This window comes from Somniosus microcephalus, chromosome 13 (genome assembly GCF_052327205.1).
Source record: "Somniosus microcephalus isolate GS21.2 chromosome 13, FLI_Smic_1.0, whole genome shotgun sequence".
NCBI classification, from domain to species: domain Eukaryota; kingdom Metazoa; phylum Chordata; class Chondrichthyes; order Squaliformes; family Somniosidae; genus Somniosus; species Somniosus microcephalus.
Genome location: NC_140999.1, coordinates 36280763 through 36308169, shown reverse-complemented (window position 1 = coordinate 36308169; position 27407 = coordinate 36280763). Strand labels below are relative to the sequence as shown.

Sequence of the window (27407 nt, the reverse complement as noted above, 5' to 3'; positions counted from 1 at the left end):
CCAACTACCGCAGCAGTGTCCCAAGGCCAGACAGCAGTGCCCCAAGGCCAGAAATGCTACTTCTGTGGGCAGGCAAAACACCCCAGAGCGCGCTGCCCGGCGAAAAACGCGATCTGCTCGGGCTGCGGGAAGAAGGGACACTACGCTAGCGTCTGCAGGGCCAAAGCCACCCCGAACCCCAGCAGCGCCGCGTGTGGGCCATGCGGGCCGCCATCTTGGACCTCCCCGGCCATGTGCGAATCACCGGTACAGCAGCCATTTTGGGCGCCTCCAGCCACATGGGGATCATGGACGCCGCCATCTTGGACGACAGCCAGGACGCAGCAGGCCCCCGACACCGCCTCATCTGATACCCGCAGCGACACACCGACCCCTACGCTGGCATCCGTTACACTGGACCAAGCGAGACCGCACCAACTGGCCAGTTCCACAATGGACATTAAGGTAAATGGTCACGATACAATCTGCCTTTTTGACTCTGGGAGCACGGAGAGCTTCATCCACCCCGACACGGTGCGGCGTTGCTCTCTCCCAGTCCTGCCTGCGCAACAGCGGATTTCTATGGCCTCCGAGTCCCAGTCGGCGGACATCGGCGGCTACTGCGTGGTGACACTCGTAGTAGACGGGACCGTGTACGGTCATTTTAAACTTCTGGTCCTGCCTGACCTCTGCGCTGCCGTCCTGCTGGGGTTAGATTTTCAGTGCCACCTTAAAAGTGTTACGATGGCGTACGGTGGACCCCTACCCCCACTCACAGTCCGCAGCCAGCAGCTTCCAAACTGCCCGCCGCGCACCAGGTGCAACCTCTCCACACTCAGAGTCACCCCTCCCCAACTGTTTGCTAACCTCACCCCCGACTGTAAGCCCATCGCCACAAAGAGCAGGCGATACAGTGCCGGGGACAGGGTTTTCATTAAAACCGAAGTGGAGCGGCTCCTGAAAGAAGGGATTATTGAGGGCAGCACCAGCCCCTGGCGAGCCCAGGTTGTGGTCGTTAAGACCGGCGAGAAGCAGCGCCTGGTCATCGACTACAGCCAGACAATAAATCGCTACACCCTGCTGGACGCCTACCCACTCCCCCGTATAGCTGATATGGTCAACCAGATCGCGCAGTACCGCGTCTTCTCGACCATTGACCTGAAATCAGCGTACCACCAGCTCCCCATCCGCCCTGAGGACCGCCAGTACACTGCCTTTGAGGCAAACGGCCGCCTCTATCACTTCCTTAGGGTTCCCTTTGGCGTCACCAACGGGGTCTCCGTCTTCCAAAGGGAGATGGGCCGGATGGTAGATCAAAATGCGTTGCAGGCCACTTTCCCATATCTGGACAATGTGACCATCTGCGGCCGTGACTTGCAGGACCATGACGCAAACCTCGAAAAATTCCTCCGCACCGCCCAACTCCTAAACCTGACATATAACAAGGAGAAGTGCATATTCCGCACAAACCGCCTCGCCATCCTTGGCTGTGTTGTGGAACACGGAGTCATCGGCCCCGACCCCGACCGGATGCGTCCCCTTATGGAACTTCCACTGCCCCACTGCCTCAAGGCCCTGAAGAGGTGCCTAGGGTTTTTCTCCTATTACGCCCAGTGGGTCCCCTACTATGCGGACAAGGCCCGTCCGCTGATCAAGTCCACCTCTTTTCCCTTGACGGCAGAGGCCCGCTTAGCCTTCCACCGTATCAAGGAGGACATTGCCAAAGCCACCATGCACGCAGTGGACGAATCCATCCCCTTCCAGGTGGAAAGCGACGCGTCTGACTTTGCCCTGGCCGCTACCCTCAATCAGGCGGGGAGACCCGTGGCCTTCTTTTCACGAACCCTCCAAGGCCCGGAGACCAGACACTCCGCTGTTGAGAAGGAGGCCCAGGCGATTGTGGAGGCTGTGCGTCATTGGAGGCACTACCTGGCCGGAAAACGATTTACCCTGCTCACTGACCAGCGTTCAGTTGCTTTTATGTTTAACAACAAGCAGAGGGGCAAAATCAAAAATGACAAGATCTTGAGGTGGAGAATCGAACTTTCCACCTACAACTACGAGATCTTGTACCGGCCCGGGAAGCTAAATGAACCCCCGGATGCGCTATCGCGTGGCACCTGCGCCAGCGCGCAGATCGATAGACTGCGGGCCCTCCACAATGACCTCTGCCACCCGGGGGTCACCAGGTTCTTCCACTTCATCAAGGCCCGCAACCTGCCTTACTCTATTGAGGAGGTCAGGACCATGACCAGGAACTGCCAAGTCTGCGCTGAGTGCAAACCGCACTTTTATAGACCAGACAGGGCCCACCTGATAAAAGCCACTCGCCCCTTCGAGCGCCTGAGCGTCGATTTTAAAGGGCCTCTCCCCTCCTCCGACCGCAATGTGTACTTCCTCAATATTATTGATGAGTACTCCCGTTTCCCGTTCGCCTTCCCCTGCCCGGACATGACCAGTGCCACGGTCATTAAATGTCTGAACAACCTCTTCACCCTGTTCGGCTTCCCCAGCTATATCCATAGCGACCGGGGCTCATCGTTTATGAGCGACGAACTCCGTCAGTACCTGCTAACTAGGGGTATTGCCACAAGCAGGACCACCAGTTACAACCCCCGGGGGAACGGACAGGTGGAAAGAGAAAATGCGACAGTTTGGAAGGCCGTCCTGCTAGCCTTAAAGTCTAGGGGCCTTCCAACCTCCCGCTGGCAGGATGTGCTCCCCGATGCGCTCCACTCTATTCGGTCACTGCTCTGCACTGCCACTAACGCCACCCCTCATGAGAAAATGTTTGTCTTCCCAAGGAAGTCCACATCGGGGACATCGCTACCGCCATGGCTGACGTCCTCAGGGCCGGTCCTACTGAGAAGACACGTGAGGACCCATAAAACGGACCCCCTGGTCGAGAGGGTCGACCTCCTCCACGCCAACCCCCAGTATGCTTACATCGCATACCCGGACGGGCGGGAGGACACAGTCTCCATAAGAGACCTTGCACCCTCGGGGGCCGCAGTAACCCACTACCCACTACCACCCCCCCCCACGATCCGATATCCAGCCCCAGCAGACGGCAGGCCTGGGCCCCGCGACCCGCTCGACATCTACGAGGACGACACGCCTGTGCCACAGCCTACGCTGGACTCGACGCCGGAAACTTCACTACCCCTGCCGTCGCCACGCAGATCACAGCGGCAGACAAGACCTCCGGAGAGACTCCAATACACTAACTTTTAATACACTTCACCCCGCCGGACTCAATTTTAAACAAGGGGTGAATGTGGTAAACCACTGTTTGTATTCCTGTTTGTATTCCACTGTGTACATGCCTGGACATGCCTCGGCTGACTCCTCCCACAGGTCCTAGTATAAAGGTGACTGCTCCCCAGCCCTTAGTATCATGGACCGGTCGACCACGCGAGGCAGACCTCCATTCTGTTGTTAATAAAAGCCTTTGGTTACTCTTCTAACTCTCAGTCTTTTATGAGTAATTGATAGCGCATCACAGACCAGCTAACCTTCCGGCCCTTCTGGCTTCTAAACTATCTTTGTGTTTCAGTAAACTGTCCAAAGACAGCATCATTCAAGTTGGTCGCTGAGAAGTATCTATGACATTTTATTATGTCTACGGCAACGGATTTCTCTGTTGTCAGAAAAAAAAACTAGGACAGCCCATAATGAAGCCTTATATACAAGTCATCTGCCCCCTGCATGTGTGAAGTTCTTAAAGGGATAGTGTCCTTAGATCATTGTTTCTTCTAGGATGATGCAAGTTCCTACCCTGAGTTGTGGAAAACAAATGAATTAGGATTGATTTTCTATTCAAAAACATGCAAGGATTTTTATTTTACATTAAGGAAGGTGGAAGACTGCAATTAAGCATAAGTGATATGCTTATACTTTAAATTGAGAATAGCACAGGATCTGCTTGAAGTTCTTTTCCTGCAGTTTCCTTCTCAAATTAATTGCTCAGCAGACATTATTGTGCTCTCCAACAAATTATGGGCTCAGGAAAACTCATCATTACTTATCGTCACCTAACATCATGCTTACCACTTGCTGATGTTGCAGGAACAATAACTTCATCGTCATCATCGCTATCTTCCTCATTTGACTGTGTCACTCCCGATTCTGAGGCTATGCATGGAGGTTCTGGTTCCTGCTCAGAACGACTTCTCAATGCCAAAATACGGTGATGTAGTGCTGCATACAGCTGTCCAGCATCCTTCGAACTGGCCTGTGAGGAACCCAAAAGAGGCAGAACTTTAGGTTGCATAGCAGCTTTCTTGATTTAAACAAACAAAATCTGTAAGAGAGTCAGGGCGATGGCCAGAGAACGGTGTAGTCAAATGATTTATATGTTGTCATTTGAGAGTAACATGTAAATTATCATGATTTCTTATTAGTCTCGAGATTATGCCTTGGGATAAAACAGATTACTGTCTCCACTAAAATAGTGGAGGAAGGAATTTTAGTTTTACTATTAAGTGTTCATATGTTTGCATCCTATGGTGCAACTTTAGTGTCTTTGTGATCATTAAGCTGAGGGATGGAATCATTTTCACGCAGTATTAGCATGGAGCATTCCCAGGCCAGGCATACCTGAGTAGGTGCAAAGTAAAGTTCCCACTACACTGCCGTATCAAGCATTCTGAGACAGGTTTAGCATGAATTAGGTATATCGTAAATCTCCCTCTGGATTGCCCAACAGTATATCTTGTTCTAAGCCTCAAACCACTACCATTTACAGCACTAATATGGCATTTCCTTTCACCACAAAATATTATTTGGCCTCTTAATGAGGCCACTCATTTAGTAACTGGGTTGAAATAACCAAACTAATTTTTATCACCGAATGTAAGTACGGTCTTCCTCAATCTTAGAATGTGAGTGGCACTAGTAGGGAATACGGGGCTGACAGAGTGGGGTGCACCCTCGGTGTCGACCTGCTTTTTTCCTCCTAGGTTCCTTGGTTGGTAGAGCCTGCTGCTCTTTTGCTTTTCCAGTATTTCCTGTTTCCATTTCTACCTGCCTCTGCACCCCACAGTCCCAGATATTCACGTTTCTGTATCTTTTAAGTCTTTAATTTCTCTCATAATGCAACCCATTATCTTTTATTAATATCACGGTCGCCATTTAATCATCTACTGTCTTCCATTAAGCACGTTATAGGTCAGTCTACCTCAGTGTGTGTGTATGTGTTTGTGTGCCTGTGCATCTATATGTGCGTGCGCGCTCGTGTGCCTTTGCATCTGTATGTGCACGCGCGCTCGTTTGTGTGCCTGTGCTTCTGTATGTGTACGCACGTTCGCGTATGTTTGTGTGCCTGTATGCGCAAGTGCACGTGCTAGAGTGTGTGTTTGTATGCTTGTATGTTGTGTTTTTCCGTCTTCCCATTGTTTTGTTCCTTTTTAAATCCTGTTCTGAATGGTCTACACCTGAAACGTTAACTTGTCTGTTCTCTCCACAGACGCTGATTGACCTGCTGAGTGTTTCCAACATTTTCTGTTTTTCTTTCCTCTTTCCTCTATTTGTTTCTCTGTCCTTTTCCACTCCTGTCTTTCCCTCTGTCCCCTTCCTCTTCTGTCTCTCCCTCTATCCCCTTCTATTTCTATCCGTCTGTCTCTCTGCCCTCTTCCCCTTCTGCCTGTCATTAGTTTAATTTGAAGACTCTGAAGCATGGCAATGGATTTCTGTGCATCATACACCCAGCTGATTATTAAAAAAAGACTAAAGTTTGAGTTCTTATAATAATGAAGCACTACTGAGAGACATACCGATATGAGAAAGACTTTGACACCCTGGTCCTCGGCATCCATGGCTGTGATTCGAATACTCTTCTCACTGGCTTTATCAATTTGCATCTGGGCCCAGAGTTTGGTGTTAAGAATCAATCGAAGGCTGCCCTGAGTCCGCATCACTGCAACAAAGCAAGAAAAAGCACTGAAGGTATAAAGTCAATGTTGTAGCAAGCATTCATTGTCATATAACTATTAATAAAGCATTTTAAACAGCTGACAAGAGTGAAACAAATATTTATAATTCACCGACGACGATAACTTATCACGTGTTTTGCAGATTGGCCTTAGCCAGCAAAATTACAACTAGGTATTTCATACTATTATGACCTGCAACAGTGAAGACTGAAAGGATCGATTACTACAGCTTCCTCACACTTTGGATGAAGTTGTACTTCACTCAGTGGGAACTCAAAACCAGAAAAGAGACAGCCTCCTGGAAAGAGTTTCACATCTCACAGCTTTAGTGTTCTGGGTAGTTTCCTGAGTTATACTGACACTGTGGCACACCCAAAACCACTTTGCATCAATGTAGAAGTAGCAGTATAACAGAACTTTTGAAAGAAGTTAAACCTCCATATACAAGTACTATACTGTCATTATTCTATGGAGCAAAAAATGAGAACAATGGTCCTTTAGGAAATTTATATTGTGTATTGTCAGTAGATTTTCTCCCACCATGCTGTATAATAACATTATTCTGGGGACTTCAACTCCATATACGTGCCGTTGTTCCAAATGATTTAGCAACGACAGCCTTTTGGGGGAGCGAATTCCAGATTTCCACTACCTGCTGTGTGAAAAAGTGCTTCCTAATTTCATTCCTAAATGACCCTAGCTCTAATTTTAACCAGAGGAAAGTTTCTTTGTAACTACCTTATCGAATGCCTTAATCATTTTAAATACCTTGATCAGATTACCTCATAACTTCGAAACTCAAGGGAATACAAGCCAGGTTTATTCAACCAGTCCTCATAATTTAACCCATTAAGCCCTGGTATTCTGGTGTATCTGTGCTGTACCCTCTCCAAGGCCAAGCTGATATTTGGCAATGGCAATGTGCAAAATCACAAACACTGAGAACCTATTTAACACTTTGAATTTGGTTTATATTAATCACAATATTCTGATGTGGAAAATGTCACAATTGGCGAAAGCAACGCTGGAGTCATGTGTATAGCCTTCCACAAGTCTTACCTGTGTCGCCAGCAGCTGAGAGTAACTAGAACAGGAGTAAAAGATACATTGCTGAACATCTATTACTTTAATAGTACCACAAAACAAAAAGAGCATGATCAGCAGCAGCAATCATGTAATGCGTTTGAGCTGGGCCTCAAACATTGTGGTACAATGTGGCTGAAGCTCTTTCAGGCTGTTGTAAGATGCAATAACTAATATAACTAGGCAGCAAGAGCTTCTGTATCCTGTGTGTAGTTATGCACCCAATCCCTGGGAAACTCCTCAAAATATTGCTAGACCCTAGTACGCCATCTCAGACCCAGGCCCATCTGGCTCACCCTGAACATTGTCGCAGGAGATCTACTGGCAATGTTAAAAGTTTTGCACTTACATGCTCTTGGTCTGATCCCTACCAGGGTGCCATTTCTGGCTGTCAACCCAATTTCTGTGTTGAGCCTCTTTTCAAGGGAGGCTCTGCACTGATAAAGCAATAGTTCCCTTCTTAGAGGAACCTGGTGTTTCTATTTTGGCTGAGATGATACTAAGCACTGATTAGTGCCTATGTGCCCATGGCACTGTACAGCACTGGCAAGTCTTAGTGTAGGCTGCTGTCAGTGAGTGTTCAGCTGAAATTGGTCTGATACGGTGAAGAATCTCGGTTCAGACCAATTTTGTCATGAACAATACAGGACATATGGTTGAGTTGCTCTTTGGCAGCTAGTGCCAATTCTCACTTGCCATGATTCCTGAAACATAAAGCTGAAAGAAAATGAACTAGCTGGTTTGAAAACAGAATATACTTACAAACTGTGCAAGATCATAAGGACTGTCTAATCAAAGCTACTTCTTTGAGAGACTGAAGGCCTTGCCCGAATTCAATATCCAGAGTGCAATGCAAGGAGCTCAGAATAGAACCCTTTTAGCTGGAGAGAAATGAACTGACAACATCATGACACTATTTTTGTGTATGTGCTAAGTAGCAGCACTAATCAAGCTAGATTTTAGTCAATTGTGTGTGGATGATGCTTAAATGAATATGGAAATATTTCAGTGCGTACGGTGCATGGTCAAGATCCTTCTCCTAGTGCATGACTGCACACAGGATACAGATCTGTCCCTCTCCTGTGGCTGAGTCTCCCACAAAATAAGGCTTTTCACTTCTACACGCGAGTTATTTCACAAGTCCAAATATACTGTGCTGCACAAGGAAACAAATCAGTAACACCCCTTGTCATTGCAAATTCTCCTCACCCCCCCCCCCCCCGCCACCTCCTCCTCACAAGCTGGAGTTGCTAAGGCCAATTGTAGGAATGCTCCAACTGAGATCAGCTAACTCAGCACAGGAAGGGTATCAAACATGGGACTTTGCTGGTGCGTGTGAATCATCAGTTCTGCATTGGGCAGTGCAGGTATCAACCATTCAATTAGGGTGCGTGTTTTGGGTACTTTAACGTACTTAAAAAAGAGAAAGCAAAACAGGATTTCCATCATCATTTTCTACGAGGTATCGCAGTGTTTAGAACACTAACATTTCTACTTATACAGACTATAAACTTCATTTACGAAAAGCAAATAACTATTAATTGCAACAAGTGTCACAAAGTAGCATCGGTAGTGTCAACGGATAGTATAGAAGATGGACTCATACCTAGCCTTGACTGCAAGGCTCCATCATCAGCAGATGCCATATCGTTGAGTCTCAGGAGACCTCTTCCCCTCTCTACCCAGGATTGTGATGTCTTGTCAAACACAAATAGCTTGCATTGAATCTGAAATTAAACAAGAATATTCTGAAGCCAAGAAATATTGCCCTCCCGCAATTGCCAGGGAAATATCCACCCTATATGGAGTTATAATCAGCTATGTAAAGAAAAAAATTAAAGATGATTATTGACGTAAGAAAACTACTAGGCACTTGGTCTAAGCGTTAAACAAAGCTTTAATCAACTGTTTTACAACATGGAGGTCTAGTTGTGTCCTTCACTAGTTCCTGTTAAGAATGTCCTGCGCAAGCTGGTCCCGTGCCTGAGTATTTATACTCTCCCTGGACAGCGCCACCCGTAGGCCGCTAAGTATTATTTCATAAGTCTTTCTTTCATGAATGACTGATTCATGTCAATTATCATGAAACTTAAAAGCACACCTTTCACCAAACTGTTAAATTCACTAAAAATCTGTTTATAATAATTTATTCTCACTTGAAAAGTTGTCTTAGTTGAAGCGTTCTCTTGTTTGCTCTCCTTCCACTGGCCCTTCTGTAGTTCTCTCACTCTGGAGGCTCCTGAATGGAGCCTGACCTTCGCTTGGCTCTTTGCACTAGATGGCCTAGCTGATATCAGTCATATCTGAGGCATTCTGAGCGGTGACCGATATTTTTCACCAATGCACTAGTGCACTGAATTGGAGAACCGCACAGCGAGCTCCTGATCTTAGCTATGCCACCAGAGCAGAGTAAAGCAGAAGGCAAGTACGAGGGACACGGAGAAAAATCATTATATTACCTAATTTTGGTACAGTCTCTCATTTTTTGAATGCAGTTCCACTTTTATGTACAAATGACTATAGTCATCCAAAAGGGTGGGGTGGGGCTAAGATATACAGTGTCCCTTTAAGAAGTTGGCACTGCACAGCATCCATGTTAAGCACACACATCTTCCTTAGCCCCACTGTTTTTATGGCCTCATTCTATTTATGTATCTCATTTGAAGGAGGCAACAGGAGACAGACGGAATTGGTAGAATAAGAAAAACACATGAACATAGCTTTAAGTCAAATGGGCAAGTATGGAGGTAGCTTTGTTTATGGAATTCAAACTACATTCAAAGAAGGCAGGTCATACCAAATGTAGGTTATCTAGTACTATTTCCTCACTCTTTCAGTCTCTATAATATATTACAATTCTTACCTAGGCCTCTTACTACACTGAGGAGTGCTATGTATACATTTCCTACAGAGATACCAATGTTAAAATGGTCACACTGGGCTGTTAGGCTTACCAGTTATGTTTCCCTGTGACGTCAGTAGGTGGTGCTCTCATAATACTTTTGATATTCATTTTATAACTTGCCTGTCATACCAGCACTTGGTACCGTGAAGCCGTGCCACAATTTCTGTAGAGCTCCATCTGTTGTGAGTTATTGTGAATTCGACTACTTTTAAAATGTAAATATTAACTGCCACCCTTTATATATTTGAAGATGTTATACTTTAACACCATACTCTTCTTCCTCTCGGCCAGCCTCTTTTGATGGCTCTTACTCACAGCACCATCCTAAAAATATTCATTGCTGCATCTCAGCCCTGGTGTGGAATCTATACTTAAATTTAAAAAAAATCATCTTCTGCCTCCTGCAATGTCGTATCCAACCTGACCTTGCCCCACTCCTAGTGGCTCTTAATCTCAGGCTTCCTCCGGATGGAGAGATTGGGGTGAGCGAGAGAATGGGGCGAGCCAGAGAAAGAACGAGAGAGAGAGATTGGGGCAAGAGAAATATTGGTAACAGAAAAGAGAGGGTTGGGTGGAAAAGGTGAGCAGGTTGGAATGCTGAATTAGTGTAACGGACTGCAATGGCTGCCATGTGAACACTCAATGGCTGAATTTGTTATCCTGCCACCAGCCTTTAAAATGGATGCTCTTCATGAAACTAAAAAGGTGTTTCCGAATGAGGGAAAAAGCCCTCGTGTAGCTGGGTTAGCTGAAGAGCATTAATGTCAAATGGCAGCTGTACTTTGGCCAGTGCTCTCTTCATCTACCTTAAATACTTTTGGATGGGCCAAGTTTTAATATATCCAATAATATTTTGCTTAGTGTTTGCCATACTCAGATTTTATGAAAGGAAAAGATGGCAATGCATATAAAAACTTGCTTGCATACTACAGGATGATTCCAGCGACCTTAGGCTCTGAGGATTCAACAGTTTAAGTGTACTGAATTCAGCAAAGGTTACATGAATTTCTTGGATTTTGGTACTTCAGATATATACATTAAAGATCTACCAAATACTGCAAATTTCAGTCGCACTAAGTATTGAGTGCTGAGAGGGTCTTTCCTTAGTTGGGAGGGTGCTTTCAGGTTCCCACTGGTCTCTTCTGGGGACATATGAATGGAAGTGTGTTCAGCCGGCAACAGGGCACCCCTCCTTCCCATGGGCGTTCTTAGCAAGCTGCCTGCTCACAAATCTGGAGATGTGATTGGGGAAGATCAGCACTACATAGAACATCTGTCTATTTTACTTCCTACCATCTACACCTCAGTAAATCAGGAGTTGGTCACCTGGTGGAGAGCCCACTTACGCAGCTGGCCATGCATTTGCTCACGTCTGCTGCAACATTTTGCACTCTATGTGATATTGAGCAGTTTCTGATGACAGTACCACCATACTTGGATAGCATCCACCTGTAAGAATTCCTGCTAACTTTGGTTTTCACTGTGGCAGGTTAATAAATCTGTTCTATTTTCTATTTAAGTTTATTCCTTGAATAACATCTATCTACGCTGCTCAAAGTTTGCTTATGTGCCATAACAGATGTGGCTAGACCCCACACACCTCACATTTATTGTTCCTCAGAAAAAGGTAAACAATTCTATGAGGCAAGACATAGTTGTGGTCCATTCATTTGCAATCTATTTAATACCTGTCTCGAGATCTCACTCTGGTTGATATCAAAGTTCTGGGACAACAGACTGTCTCTGGAGAGAGTTAAGTTGCAAGGGCATCAAAAGTCTTGCATCCCACGCCATGCAGATGGCTGGTGTTCTCAAGCCTTAGGATACACATGTAACATTAAATCTAAATCCTGCATTCTAGGAGGAAAACAAAATATTTAGGAATGAAAGTCTGGAATAAGAAGTGTACTCATGGAAAATATGTAATACCAGGACCTACAAGATGTACAAGTCTGGATTAGGATACCTACATCAACCACCGCCCACAAGGAAAGATATTCACTCAGCGCAGTGACAGCACCAACTCATGTTTCAACTGATTAGCTTAATACAACAAACATCACAGAAAGTTAACATGCAGGTACAGCAAGCAATTAGGAAGGCAAAAGGTATATTTGCCTTTATTGCAAGGGGGTTGGAGTATAAGAGTAAGTAAGTCTTGCTGCAATTATACAGGGCTTTGCTGAGACCACACCTGGAGCACTGTGTACAGTTTTGGTCTCCTTACCTAAGGAAGGATATACTTGCCATAGAGAGAGTGCAACAAAGGTTCACTAGATTGACTTCTGGGATGAGAAGGCTGTCCTATGAGGAATGATTGAGTAGAATGGGCCTATATTCTCTGGAGTTTAGAAGAATGAGAGGTGATCTCATTAAAATGTATAAAATTCTTAGAGGGCTTGACAGGGCAGATGTTGAGAGACTGTTTTCCCTGGAGAGTCTAGAACTAGGGGTCACAGTCTCAGAATAAGGGGTCAGCCATTTAGGACTGAGATGAGGAGAAATTTCTTCACTCAGAGGGTTGTGAATCTTTGGAATTTTCTACCCCAGAGGGCGATGAGTATATTCAAGACTAAGATAGATAGATTTTTGGACACTAAGGGAATCAAGGGATCAAGGGATAGGACAGGAAAATAGGAGTTGATGTAAAAGTTCAGCCATGATCTTATTGAATGGCAGAGCAGGCTTGATAGGCCATATGGCCTACTCCTACTCCTATTTCCTAAGTTTCTTATGTTCTTATAATAAAACTACTGTAATTCTAAAACTCAAGATTTACACCAATGACCATACAGAAGTCTAAAACTCAGAAAAAAACCCTCAAAAAACTATTTTACAGTTTATCTTTCTAGTGTGCCAGCATCAGAATGAACTGCTATTGATGACAGATAAAAGAAAGAATTCAGGTATGTTACCAGAAGATGGCTTATAAGAAGCAAGTGTTTTGATAAGATTAACATTACTCCTACATGGACTCAAACTCTGAACCATAAGATTTCCTCCATGTTTAAAAATGAAGATAGATGTAAAATTTTAAGGAAAATGGAAAAGGGGGAGGTAACTGGGATTAAAAAGATTAACAACTGCCATGGCTAACAAAATGGCAGCGTAGACTCAATCAGCCAACTGAGCTACGCCTGTTCCTATGAAGAACTGGATGGCCAATCACCAAATGCTGCTTTTCCACACTTAGTAGTGACCTTTGGAACAGGCTTCCAGCTGGGACAGCTACAAAGAGGGAAAATATAAAGATTTTAAAATTTACTGCATCAATTCAGTAGAACGGGCAGCACTTTCCAAGAAGTAGTCAAATCAAATACAAACAGCAGACATTTTTGGAGTTTCAATCACATACCTGTAAGACATTACTCTCTGCTTCCTCCCCAGTGATAACTTCCACTTTTTCCAACAAACATTTCTTAGCTGTTGCTTTGGTGTAAGCAGCTGCAGACTCCACCAGTGATTCGGTCACATTGTTTACTGGTATTAAACAGAAGTTAATTAATACTTGCATCTATTTGGGACTTTCAGGTCCCAAAGTGCTTCACATGATGATTTTCTCTTCAAGTGCAGCAACTGTTGTTACATAGACAAATGCCGCGCCCATTCTGTGCTAGCATCATCCCATAACAGCAAATGAGAATGGCCAATTAATCTTTCCCCTCCCCCCCCAAAAATATATTTAACATCTACCAAAGAAGGTTGACTGGACTTGTTTAAAGTCTCATCCAAGGAAGGCACCTACAACAATTCAGCACTCTATCAGTATTGCATTGGAGTCACAGCCCTCTTATGGCATTTGAACCCATCAGCTTATGACCAATGCTACCAAAACTGATAGATCATCAGTTTTGAACTTATATTGAATGTTAAGTTGGTGCAACACTTACAATACTTTTCAAAATCTTTGGAAAACAGGATTCCTATAAATTCAAAAAAATGAGCCAAAGGTAGGACTCCACCATTGAACTCTCTCTTTCCCCAGCTCCCTCCGTAACACCCCCGAAGATAGTTTAAACTTTCGACTGTGCAGAATACCACACAGAAAGAGGGCAAAGCTTTGGCAGGGTTTATATAAGATGGCATGAGGTGAACATAGGCAGCAAACACCGTATACCGGAAGCGCATACCACAATCTAATTTCTCCAAAAAATGCTCGTGAGAGATGAGTCTTAAGGAAATATGTTGAAGAATTTTGTAAAAATTACAACTTATAACAATGAAAAACTAATTTGTATGAAGAAAATTAAAGAGAAAATTTCAATGACAAGTTTGTGCGCATAACAAATGTACAAGTTTTGAAGCTGCAGTAGTGAACACTTACCTGTCCTGTAAAAAAACAAGCTGCTCAGGGAGGAGCAAGTGCCAATATACTGCACAGGAGCAGAGCTGGTCATAGGAGAGAAGCTGTCGGGGGGGGGGGGGGGGCAGTGTACAATGTTCCCTTTAAGCTGCCCATCCGTGATCCACTCTGGAGGTCCCGCACAGCCGGTGAGCCAGCTTTTAAATTGAAAAACCGCGTATGCGCGGAATTTTGAATGGGCCACGCAGCCCGTTAAAGAGGCTGCGCGGCCCAAAAGAAAATTAGAGGGAACACTGGTTCTGTACTCAAAATACGTCAAAATGGGAGAAATGCAAAGGCTTTGATAGAATAGTAATTTTTTCTTTAAGGTGATGGGAGTTTCCATTTGTATGTAGATTTGAATGCATAACGAACAAGACACTGCTAGCAGATATAATATGCTGGGTTAAAGGTCAGGGTAACCATTTTTAAAATCCCTTACCTAACCAGTCGTTACCTTTCTCTGGCATAGCTTCCTGTAATGGTTCAGACACAGATCCAGATGCAGCAGCTGCACTTTCTCCAAATAGCTGATCTTTGTTGCTTTCGTTGCTCACATCACCTGGCCGTGGCAAACTCTGCAAATGCAATTCCCTTGCAGTTAGTGATTTTAGGCACATTGCTGATCATTTCCCTGTATTGTTACTTCATTGCAAATTATATTCAAATATAGCAATCCTTACAAACTGTCAGCTAACAAATTAATGCCTGTACCATGTCCAGCTAGAAAAAACGTAAAAATATTCAACAGCAGTTCTCAGAATAAACCAGTTATGTGTGTTAGTGCTCTTCTTCCACTTGGCACATGCACAATAACTTGCAACCATCTGTACAACCAAATGAAGAGAATATAGGATAGATCATGAATGAAGTATTTAATTACACTCACCAGTACCCTCTCACTCATGTTCTCCCCAAAAACAAACTTGGCACTTTTTGCATTACTCTCTGCATTTTCTCCAGAGTCCAGCAGACTACAGTTGGGAGAGAAAAATAAATAAATAACACCAATGCAATTGGACAGAAAAATGGCAGATGTAATTCAATACGGGTAAGTGCAAAGCATTACACAGTGAAAGAATAGCAGACACTCCAAATTAATGGTGTTGAACTGGTTAGGAGAGAGGCTGAAAGCGATCTGGAAGTGATAGCGGATTCTACACTTAGCACGTCCAGCAATCAACGAAGTAAAGAGAATGCTAAGCTTTAATGCCAAATCAAGTCTGAGGCTGTCAGATATAATGCTCTGCTAAGGCCACATCAAGTTCTGGTCATGACACAGAGGAAACATCTCAACCCTGGAAGCGGTGCAGAGAAAGTCCAAGGGGCTGATCCCTGGAATCTGAGAACTTTGTTGTGAGGAAAGGCTAGAAAAATTCAGAGGTTTCCGTCTTCACAGGAGGTGAATAAGAGCAGCCTTATCGAAGTAATATAAGATACCAAGGGGAAACAGAAACTAAGTGAGATAGAAAGATTAAATTTAGAGCACAATTTTAAGGTAAACCAGAACTGCAGGATAAAGGGACAAAGATACAAACTAGGACTGATGTCAGAAAGCACTTCTTCATGCAAACAATTACTTGCAATAACTTTTGGGTAGTGCAGTAGAAGGAAAAACTCTAGAAGCATTCAAGAGTTAGATACTGTTAGGGGTGGGTGGAGAATTATAGGTTTCTATGGAAGGATAAGCTGAATAGTCATCCTCACTTCTACATATCTTTCGGATCTTTGTGATTCATTTAATTGGGCATCATTTATTGCAGGGTCAGAATAAGAACAGTGGAAGCATCCAAGTTCTTGACCCTCATTAAATGCTGCCGTACTCATGTTATCACCAGAAGTCCCTGACTAGAGGCCCAGTGCTCCTCTATGGGATGGTGGGAAAAGAAGAAATCAGAACAACAGTAATCGTCAGGATTCGTACGTATCTCCGTGTTAGAAGCAGCATTGGTACAGCTACAGGCAGTGGGTCTTTCATCTGTGCACAGATAATAATGTTGTTGTTTAGCTTAGTGTGAGCAAGAGATAGGAAGGAACGAAATATGTTATATCACTTATTTTGGGTACGGTTTTCTCATTCTTTGAATGCAGCTTAACCCACAATAAGGCCAAGAGTGGCACTTGGATTTTGGTAAGAGTAGTTGAGGAGGATAAGAGTTTGGGACAAAAGATAAAACCTAAAGACTGCTTTGCCAATGGAGGAGATGTGGTATCTCTATTTGAGATAGTGAGGACAAAAATGTTAATAGATTTAAGAAGGACTACAGTTGGAGCCAGAGATAAGAGGTGGTAGCTATTGTTAAACTTAAGAGAAACATGAAGAAACTGCGTCTTTGATGAACTGAAAGAAAATACTTTTCACTGCTCAAATGAAGGGCATGGAGATCAAGTTGCACCATTAGAAGTCTGGAAGTTGATGAATGTAGAGTGGAAATATAAATAAAATTGGATTAGGTTAGATGATGTGATTTACAAATGTTTATTATTAATGTTTTTTGCTCATTCTCCACAGTTTATAATTCTTTTTATTTTAAAAACTTATTACAGTCATGATGTTTACAATTAAAAGTAGAACTGAAATAACACTGAAATTTTAGTCTACAGCAGTACCATTGCAGAATATGATTGCAATCACTCGATGGTACAATATGAGAATTCTGAATTTAGAATTTTGAAATTGTAGAGTGATAAAAAGGGAGGTCGCACGACAAGGTATCACTGAGGCATGTTTAAACCACATGGACAAAGACACCGATCATTGCCCATGTCCACAGACAAGCAAACAATAAAACAGCACCCGGAGAACATCCAATCCTCATTTCTAAACGCAAGTGGCTGTATGTTAGCAGTAGCCCCCTACAGCCCTGCATGTTGTTTAAGTGTCAAGCGCTTTACTAGTTTGAACTTCACTATGCTGTCTATTTAGAACACCTTGGTGGAGGTTGTGGGCTATTGTGGATTCTATATATTCAAATGGATTAAGCCACTTACTTTGCAGTGTTTTGCTTGATGTACTGGAGAAAGTAGTTGGTTGCTGGCAATGTTTCTCCATCTGCAGAACTTTCCTTCACATCACTTGAAATGTCACAGCCCTCCACAATCTGCAACACATCACATATATAACAGGTATGCACAAGATAGAACATGGCACAGCACATATACAAGTTTTCAACACGATTCTCCACCAGTTACCTTTACCCATCTCCTGCTACTCAGCTCTTGCTAAGTGTCATATTATAAATGTGCAATAATAGATAGAAAAATGTAATCAAGGTGATTTTCATTTTCCAAATATTTATGTTATGGAGACTTCAGAAGAAGCTGATGGCTACTGTGCAATACTGATATCAAACCTTGTGCTATTATATTCTATGAAACATTTTTTATAAGAACAAAAGAATTTTTAGGAACAGAGAATCCTAACATACCCACCCTTTTTCTTAGAACAACCCCACTTTCTCACCATATCCCTCAATAGTGTTTCCTTCAATGAAACCTCCCATATAACTTATCAATGGGATGGGAGAAGGATGGAGCATAAACACCGGCATAGAGCTGTTGGGCCGAATGGCTGTACATTCTATGTAAGTCTATTACACTTTGAATCAAAAAGATCTTCTTTCATACTTTTAAAACTCATGCCCCCTGGTATTTGAACCTTTTGCTCCAGTGAACAATTTGCCTGGGGCAATTTTGTCAGTTCTCTGCATTATCTGGAAAACTTTATTGAGTCGCCTCAAAGAAAACAAGCCTAACTGTCTTAACCTTGCCTCATAATTTAACTTTTAAATATCAAGAATCATCATCAGCTTTCATCTGCACAAATTCAAGGACAAAATATCCATCATATGATTTGACAAGACTTCCACCTAGAAGCTACAGGCTTTTAAAACTCGAGTTTGGTGTCACCTACTACGTGATTTACCTGCTCTCCTCCTCTTTTCAAATTGGTAGTGTCTTGCTCGATCAGCAACCTCTCTCCATGCAACTGGACCTGTGTTTTTGCTGGAGGGGGGCCATCAGCCATAAATAGGTCACCCTTCTTTGGTTCATTACTTGCAACAGGACCTCCAACTCTAAAGCAGCAAAGGGAACAGTGTTCCCCGCATGTCTCCATTGTGCCACTGTGAACAATTAGTTCACTTTGCTACTACCACTACAATTTTCCCTTTTAGGAGGAGCTGCAGTCTGTTATTAGCTGCCGCCTTGCCAAATGTTTCATCCCCTACCCAGTGTGCTTACAAGACAAACCCTCTGTGAAGCTTTTCTTGTGCTTGTAGTCGATTTAAATTAGGGGGAAGGACTCGCATCACAAAATTCGGCAAGGCCCACCTATGCACTAAGGATGGGTGCGCACCTGTGCCACAGGCATGTGCAGCCCCAATTTTTCCAGAATCATATTATTATAATTTTAATAGACTACTGAAGGAAGTGTGAAACTCCTCCCTGGCTGTGACTGTACTGTACCATAACTCCTATTGTGTTGTATAAGGTGCAAATTTCTTTGTGTGTCCGCTTTCTCAGCGGAGGCTTTACTACAAATTTCTGGAATTTGAACAAATTTCACAAAAGGACGCGAGAGTTGGTAAAAAGGCGCAGGAAAGATACACGCACAAAAAGCAAAATGTGAGAAGTAAAATGAAAAAAACGCAACTAATCAAAACATAGAAACACAAAAAAGTTAAAGACAGCCCAACACACTGAGTGCAGGCTTTGCATTCGGACAAAAGGGTCAACATACGAAACATCAACTTGCTTTACCTTTACCCGAATGCTCACAAGCCTGCGGTGCATCCCCTTCTAAGAAAATGGGGAAGTTAGCTAAGGTTTGAATATAATATTTTCATGCTCCTTTGTTCTTTTAATACCTTCTCATTACCTCACTGAGCTGATCTTTGTATACCATCTCCCAGTTGTCACCTCTTTCCAGCATTTTAAAAACACGTTTGCTGACCACTTAATTCATCATCTTATCTCTGACAAGGGTTAATATTTAAGATTCATGTTTTCTATCTGTTGTTCTCTTTCTCTCTTCTCCCTTTTGTTTTGTTCAGTTCTTTTAACTTCCAAGTTTCTTCTTTTACAGATGCTGACAGACTTGCTGAGCATTTACAGCTTTTTTAAAACAGAATCATTAAAATTACAGTTAAGGAGGCCATTCGACACATCGCACAGGTGCCAGTTCTTGCTCTTCAACTGGAGTTATCTACTCTATTTCCTTGCAGTTTCTCTACATACTTTCAGAGTCTTCCATTTCAAATATTTATCCCATTACCTTTCAAATGTTATTGTCTCTGACTCAGTAACTACCTGTGGTAAAGAATTCCATGCTTCAGTAACTCTGCAAAAATCTCTTCTAACCTGCCCCTACATTCTTCTAAAGATAATGCTCCCTCTAGTCCTTTGTTACTAATTCGCCAACCACTAGAAACAATCTTTCATCGCGTGCCCTCTCAAATCCTTTCATTATTTTGATAATCTTCCCCATTAATCTTCTCTATTCCAAGGATAAGTAGTCCTAATTTTTTGAGCAAGTTCTTCATAACTATAACGTCTCACCCTGGTATAATTCTACTGAACCTTTACTGCACCCTTTCCATGGCTTTAATATCTTTCCTACAATGGGGTGTCCAGAACTGCATGCAATACACCAAAGGTGGCCCAATCAATGTCTGTACAACTTCAACATCATCTCCATACTGTAATGTTCAAGCCCCCATGCATAAAACTGAAAACCCCATTTAACTTTCTATGACCCTTTCCACCTGTACTCCCACATGAAAAGATTTATGAACCTGCACCCTTCTGTTCCTTCACTGTTAAGAATCTTACCATTTTATCCAAAATGTAATACTTCAGATTTTTCTACATCTGTCAATTACCTGCACACTCCAGTAACCTGTCTGATACCTACTGCAATTTCCTGCATTCTCCCCCGCAGTTTTCTATCCCCACCCCTCCCAAACCCCATATTTGGTATCAGCAAAATCATTGTTATTCCTCTTGTACCCATGTTCAAATCATTTATATATGAACGGAAAACAAAACTGGATGCAGCGCAGACCTCTGGGGCACACTACTACCTTTTTCCTGGCAATCTGCAAAACACCCACTCACTCCTAATCTTTGCTTCCTGTCCTAACCATCTCACTACTCATAGCCTTCAATACCATATGCTTTAATTTTTGTAACAAGCCTCTTATATGACACTTTATTAAATACCTTTGTAACTCCATATATTAACCATCAACTTCATTCTCTTTATCTATACACTGATTGCCTCAAAAAATTAAATTAAATTAGTCAAGCACCTGACCTCTGCAAATCCATGCTGACTGTTAGAAAGGCATGGGCTAAACTAAGTGTTGCTAATTTAATCTTGTATTATGGATTCTAGAAGTTTACCCACACCAAGTTAATACTATTTGACCGATAATTTCCTCTTATCCCTTCCCCCTTTCTTAAACAAGAATGTAACATTTTCACCCTCCAGTCCTTTCCTATAATTCCCATTTCTAAAAATCTGTGAAAAAATATGGTTAATGCCTGTTGTATGTCCTCCCCGACCTACTTCAACAAACCACCTGGGTGTGGCGACCATTAAACTTTCATAATATATAGTTCCCTTTTGAATATTTACTTTGAATAGCTGTGTATCTTCAAAATCCTTCTCTGATATTCCTACAATCCCACTTTCATACATACTTAGCAATTCTATCATTCCCTCACGCTCGAGTACAAGATGACATCCTTCAGCTCCAAATGTGCTTCCTTTGATTATACTTTTAAATCTTAGGCACTTATAAAAGGCCTTGCTATTTCTCTGCTGAATTCCAGTCTTTGCTTTCTGAATTTCTCTCTTTGCTTCCTTTCTATAGTTCTGTACTATGCCCCTACATTTAGTAAGATTCCTTTTTTAAACCTAATTTTTGCTCTAACCTCTATTTATCCATGGAATCCCAGCTTTTGATACATCCCCATCACTCCTAGCCAGAATATATTTTATCTATTCAGTGCCTTATGTATCTCATACTTAAATAACTCTCACTGCTCATTTACTGTTTGAGTTACCTTTTCTCTGAACCATTTAACCTGGGCTAGCTTCCCTTCCATCCCATTGAAATTCTAACTAGTTACCAGTCCAAAACCTTTGTCTGCGACTTAAATTTTTTTTTTCAATGTGTACCCAATGAGGTTATGGTCACGACTTCCCAAGTGTTCTACTACCTTCAGGTCGCTTATTTGTCCAGCCTCATTACCAGAACCAGATCCTACCACTGCATCCATCCTTGTTGGACGTGCAACATACTAATACAGTTCTGGAAATATTTAGTCCAGAGCAAATTAACCCGTGTTATTTCGCTAGCCGCCACTTGATCCTAATGGCCCTTTTTACATTAGAAGCAGCTTTGTAATTGTTTCTATATGCTGGGTGAGTAACTTGTCTGCACTGCAGGACAGCCTTGGCAACAATGGATCAATGTGCTTGTGCAACAGTTGCATGCTTATAACTGATAATTTAGTTGGCACCTTCCCGGATTTCAGGATGAATTACACACAGGCCCCTAATGATGAAAGCACATTGAAAAAAACAGACCCGAGAAGACTCTTTGCCCACAGCCAGAGCTAAGATGGTGGAAGCGGCAGCAAATATGCGAGTGAGAGCCACTGAGCTTTTCCCCAGTGACACCTTTCAACAGAGGCATCCAGCAAAAGCCCACTCAAGGTACGTTTCACTGGCTCTGATGGCTACAAGATTATCTCCGATGGTGCTCTTCACAAGGTTCCACTTTGTGAGAGGTATATAGTTAGGCTGTTATGCATTTATATTCATAGCTAGATTCTGTATTACATCTTTCTTGTTACACCATGATTTATGCCAAAACAAAATCCGTTAATAAAAGAAAAAAAATGAAACCATCATTTGACCAACACCATCCAACCAGCCAATTGTTTATTCCAACACATACACTATTTCTACCAATGACTGGAAATAATTCAGAAATCAGAAATTTACAACTCTTCTCTTTCAATTTCCCAGCATCTGTCTAAAACTACTGTTCAGTTTCTGAGTATTTTTACCGTTTACACCACCTGTTCTCACACACAACACACAAGCTCATTCACCCTCTCCTGTTACAGGTGCATCCTAGTTCTGGTAGACTGCTCACCGTTTTATTGATGTCACTGCAGCAAAAATACTATTTACAAAGTGCACCACTGAAATCCTTACTACAGGTAGACTATCCTTTATCCGAAAACCTCGGGACCAGCCGTGTTTCGGTTTTCGGAAAATTTCAGATTTCAGAAGGTATTTTATAAGACTGGGAAATTTGTCGGGGGTGGGGGGTCGGCCGGGGTCGGGGTCGGCGGGGTCGTGCGCACGACTTACGCTGAACGAAAAAACTTTCGGTTTTCAGAGGATTTCGGTTTTCGGAAGTGCGGATAAAGGATACACTATCCCTTATCCGAAAGGGTGGGGGTTGCGGGGGGAGAAAAGAATATCGGACAGGCCGCTGCAGCTATCGGACGGGCCACTGTATTGTTGGGTTCACTCTCCTGGTATACCTCCTTCACACTGCCCGGCTCGGCCTGCATTCTCCTACCCAGGAGGGAACTCAGTGACCCTCTGCCCTGCTCAGCGTAAGTCGTGCGCCACTCTGGTCATGTCGTGCGCACGACTTACGCTGAACGAAAAAACTTTCGGTTTTTAGAGGGTTTCGGTTTTCGGAAGTTCGGATAAAGGATAGTCTACCTGTACTATAACCATCTGTTTTTTTCCTACTTCACTGTCACTTATTTCTCCCAGTTATTCTGACTTCTCAGTTTCAACTTCCTTTTCATGATTAACGTCCTTGCTGCCATCCAATGCCTAAGACCCATTTCACACAGTAACGCTTTGTGTCATTCACTGCGACTTTTCCAATTTCCTACTACCCTTCTTCAATTCACTCTTCACAGGCATGACTGGTGCTCCATTTCGATACACTAAGCTCTCAATAGATTCTTACTACAGCATTAGGTACATATTGCTCATGTTTATGTCACCCAAGGGTATACTGCCACAATTCTTCACCTATCACGTATTAAAATATAAAAAAGCTATAAGCAGCTAATTACACAGCAGAGTATGCACTGGATTAACCAAGTTACAATTAACCCAAAGATCAACTGTTCAATGCAAGCATACCACAGGAGGGTTTGTAAATCACTGAACAGCACATGGAGACTTTTCAATAGTGTAATACTGTAACATGAACCTTCACTCTGTCTCGAAGATTTTCCCCAAACACGAAGTTCGTCTGTTCCACAAGCTGCTCAGGCTGCTCCTGGCTATCCTCCTTCTCTTCCTTCTCATCTACTTCACAGCTGCTCTTGGACTCTGACGAGACTGCTAATTTTGTATTCTCCTGGAAATGTGGAGAAATCATTTTAAGTGAACTCTGTACACCATCTCAGCAACCCAAATATCCAGGCAGTAAGGATTTATATATAAAGTAAACTTTCCAATCCCCATTTCGGGGGCACTTGCCAAACAGAAAGAGCGATCGCCTCAAAGGTCTACTGCTATCATTATCACTAAAAATTTAATCTGCACTTAAACAGGAACATTAACAGACAAAGGAATGTTACATTCTTCCTTATTCGGTCAACCTCGACATACAAATAGTTGCGTACCAAAGTTCAAGATACGGCTCCACCGATGGCTCAGTTGGTAAACTAGTGCCCAGTGAGGAACTGAGCCATACAACCAAGATGATCCCAGGTTCGATCCCTGGTCTATCCTGAGTTAGCTGATCTCAGCTGCAGCAGATGTAGGGGTGCTCCAATTGGCCTTAGCGCCCCTGGGCTAGGGAGGAGAGAAAAAAATAATCAGCCAGGGTTCCCACTCCTGATCATTATCCAGTGACTTGCTAGAAAGTGCATTTGTGGTCATCGGACAAGGACAGGATTGGCTTGGCTGTGGTGCCTCCCACGATTACTGCTGCCTTTACAAATTCTGCTCCTCTGCTCTCCAGGACATTGCATAATCACCTCTCAAGCTGCTTCTCATTCAGTCTCCAACCTCATGGCCCCTGCCCTGATGCTGAACTGCACACACTTCGGCATCTGCTGACTTCCTGCTACTTCTCCAACATATGCTCAAGCAGCACCAAAATCACCAATACCCCAATCAAGGAAGGCAATGAAACAGGTAAGTTGGCTGAACATGGTCCAAAGCTGAAGGTAAAGAAGGCGTGGGGCTAGCTGACTCAGCTACTATCAAGGGGAACATGCCAAATCCTGTAAGAAGAGACAAACCCCATGTGATCAAGATAGAAGACGATAACTGCAAAAATGAAAAAGCCCCAGTTCTCCTCATACCAGGCTCGCCAGGACCCTGGAGCCCACCAGGTTGCCCTGAGCCACCATTTTCTCCTGTATCACTCAAATCACAGTCAGCCTCGCAGCACTGTCCAACTGACCTTAGGCGTCCTCCAATGGTTTGACTGCCTGCTCAAGAACCTTGTACCACCAACCACCAGACAACCTTGTGTTGATGTATCTACAAACATCTTGCAGCTGACAGAAGTTTGGCTTGCAGTCAATGACTCTCCATCAAGTCTCATCTCGGTTTCTCCTGCTACTCTGCGTGCAACTTTTGCTCATTACCATCTTCCGTTCCTCCTTCAGTTCTCTATGGCCCTCTCAAATTCCATGGTGACTTTCTTGCTGAGATCGCCTGCCTTCAGTGGCTATTTAACCTCAGTACTTTCAACCTCTACCTTAATTCCCCATACTGCATGACTCCTGATTTCTCCTCAATGTTTACATCAATTCCCACATCCACAGCTACCCCATCTCATTTTATGTGGCCTTACGCCCCAATTCACATCTGCCTGCCTACCTCCAACCTTAACATCCTCCACCCTGAAGGAAAAAACTCCTCCCAGCTCTCAACTTCCCCTCCTGTGGCCCTCCATCAATCATGGCACCACTGTTGGTGTTCACCTACTCAACGTCTTAATCCCCACCAAGTTACACGTTGTCTTCCACCACCACCCTTTGTACCACAGACTTGAAAGCACCTGGCACATGACTGATTTTGTCACCCATTGTCAAATCTTGCTTGACCATGTTAAACTTTACCATGCCTCCCTTCCACAGCCAAATCCTCTTGCTACTCGAGGATAATTCTGGAGGGCAAGGACAAGCCAGTACTCCTTTTCTCCATAACAAACCACCTCCTTAAGTTCCCTTCCACCCTAGTCTCTAATAACAAAAGTGAGTTGTTCATGGATTTCTGGCTTCTTTCTATCTTCCTGCCCTCTCTAAACTAATTTATTTCATGAGATCCACCTCTTGCTCCTTCAACACCCTCCCCACCCAACTCCTGATCACACCTTTCCTCACCCTGTGCTTGACAATGTCGCTAATGGCTTCCTTTGTTCAGGTTCTGTCCTCACCCTCTTAAAACTGCTTTCATCACCCCGTCTCAAAAAAGAAACACCCATGACCTGGTTGTTCCCGCCAAGCTCATCTCTAACCTCCCTTTCTTTTCTTGGTCCTTGAATGTGTCATCACCTCCCAGATCTGAGCCATCCTCTCCCTTAACTGAATTCTTTCAATTCAGGTTCCACCCTGCTCAAATCAGAGCCTGTCCTGGTCAAAGACAGAAGTATCCTGTGACAGCGACTGTGATACACCATCCTTACTTATCCTCTTTGACCTCTGAGGCGTTCGAAGAAAGAAAAAAATGAACTTGCATTTATTTAGCGTCTTTCACATCCTCAGGATGCCCTGAAGCACTTCAGAGTTGAATATGCCATCCTCCTCCATTGTAGTTCTGCTCTGTGGGACTGCACAGTTCCATTCTTAACTGTCCCAATGCAGCCAGTGCATTTTAAGCAAAGGGTTCCCCTCCTTCCTCTGCATGGTGACCTCTGAAGTTTAAGGGTCAATAATTGCCCCCTCCTTTTCCTCACCTAAATGTTGCCATCAATTATGGCATCCATAGGCAATCGACAGTTTCTATATGTATACTAATGAAACTCAGCTCTAGTTCCCCACCATTTCCTTCAATGTCATGGTCACCTGTATGGCACTGGATGAACCAGAATTTCCTGTATCAGAATATCGGGAAAACCAAAGACAGCGTTTTTGGCCCCCCACAAGACAACAATAACTTGCATTTATACAGCACCTTTAATGTAGAAAAAAGTCCCCAAGACGCTTCACAGAGAGAAAATAAAAGAATGGATGCCAAGCCAAATAGGAGATGAAAGGAGGGGTGACCAAAAGTTTGGTGAAGAGGTGGGTTTTAAAGAGGGTTTTAAAAGGAGAGAGGCTCTTAAAGCAGGAAAGAGGGAATACACAAAAGGTCAGAGTCAGAGGAATGGAGAATTCCGGATTGGGGGGGGGGCGGTGGGTGGCTGGAGGAGGTTAGAGATAGAATGATTTAAACACAAAGATGACTGGATGTAGGACTAGTTTGACAACACAGAGGTAGATACAGGTGGGCATCGTCAGCATATACATGGAAACTGACCCCAATTCTTCAGATGATGTTGCCGAGGTGCAGCACGTATGATGAGGAAGAGGGGGTCAAGGATAGATCCCTTCATGCAGAGGGTTGTGAATCTTTGGAATTCTCTACCCCAAAGGCCTGTGGATGCTGAATCGTTGAGTATATTCAAGGCTGAGATAGATAGATTTTTGAACTCTAGGGGAATCAAGGGATTTGGAGATCAAGTGGGAAAGTAGAGTTGAGATCGAAGGTCAGCCATGATCTTATTAAATGGCGGAGCAGGCTTGAGGGGCCATATGGCCTACTCCTGCTCCTAATTCTTATGCTCTTATGATCCTTGGGGGACTCCAGAGGCAACGGTAAGGGGGTGGGAAGAGAAGCCATTGCTGGAGATGCTCTGGTTTCAACTGAATGAGTGAAGCCAAGTGAGAGAAGTCCCACCATGCTGAATAGCAGCAGAGATGTTGAAGATTGATGGTGTAATCGGCTGTGTCAAAAGCTGCAGAGAGGTCAGGGATATTAACGATTTGGAGGAAGGGACCGAGTGCAACGTATCCAAGTTTGCCGACGATACAAAGATGGGAGGGAAAGCAGTGAGTGAGGAGGACATAAAAAACCTGCAAAAGGAAATAGACAGGCTAAGTGAGTGGGCAGAGA

At 43.6% G+C, this 27407-nt stretch overlaps 1 protein-coding gene across 1 annotated transcript in view; it reads right to left on the bottom strand.

Annotated features, from left to right (window-relative positions):
• Positions 1 to 27407, bottom strand: part of ranbp3b (RAN binding protein 3b) — a 134378-nt gene that overhangs the window by 5250 nt on the left and 101721 nt on the right. Inside the window, exons 9-16 of the mRNA XM_086004755.1 lie at positions 23503 to 23652; positions 17234 to 17343; positions 15132 to 15216; positions 14700 to 14820; positions 13256 to 13380; positions 8602 to 8722; positions 5754 to 5896; positions 4030 to 4213 (exon numbers count right to left, since the gene is read on the bottom strand). Coding sequence (XP_085860881.1) covers positions 4030 to 4213; positions 5754 to 5896; positions 8602 to 8722; positions 13256 to 13380; positions 14700 to 14820; positions 15132 to 15216; positions 17234 to 17343; positions 23503 to 23652 — 1039 coding nt within the window. The remainder of the gene's footprint in view (positions 1 to 4029; positions 4214 to 5753; positions 5897 to 8601; positions 8723 to 13255; positions 13381 to 14699; positions 14821 to 15131; positions 15217 to 17233; positions 17344 to 23502; positions 23653 to 27407) is intronic.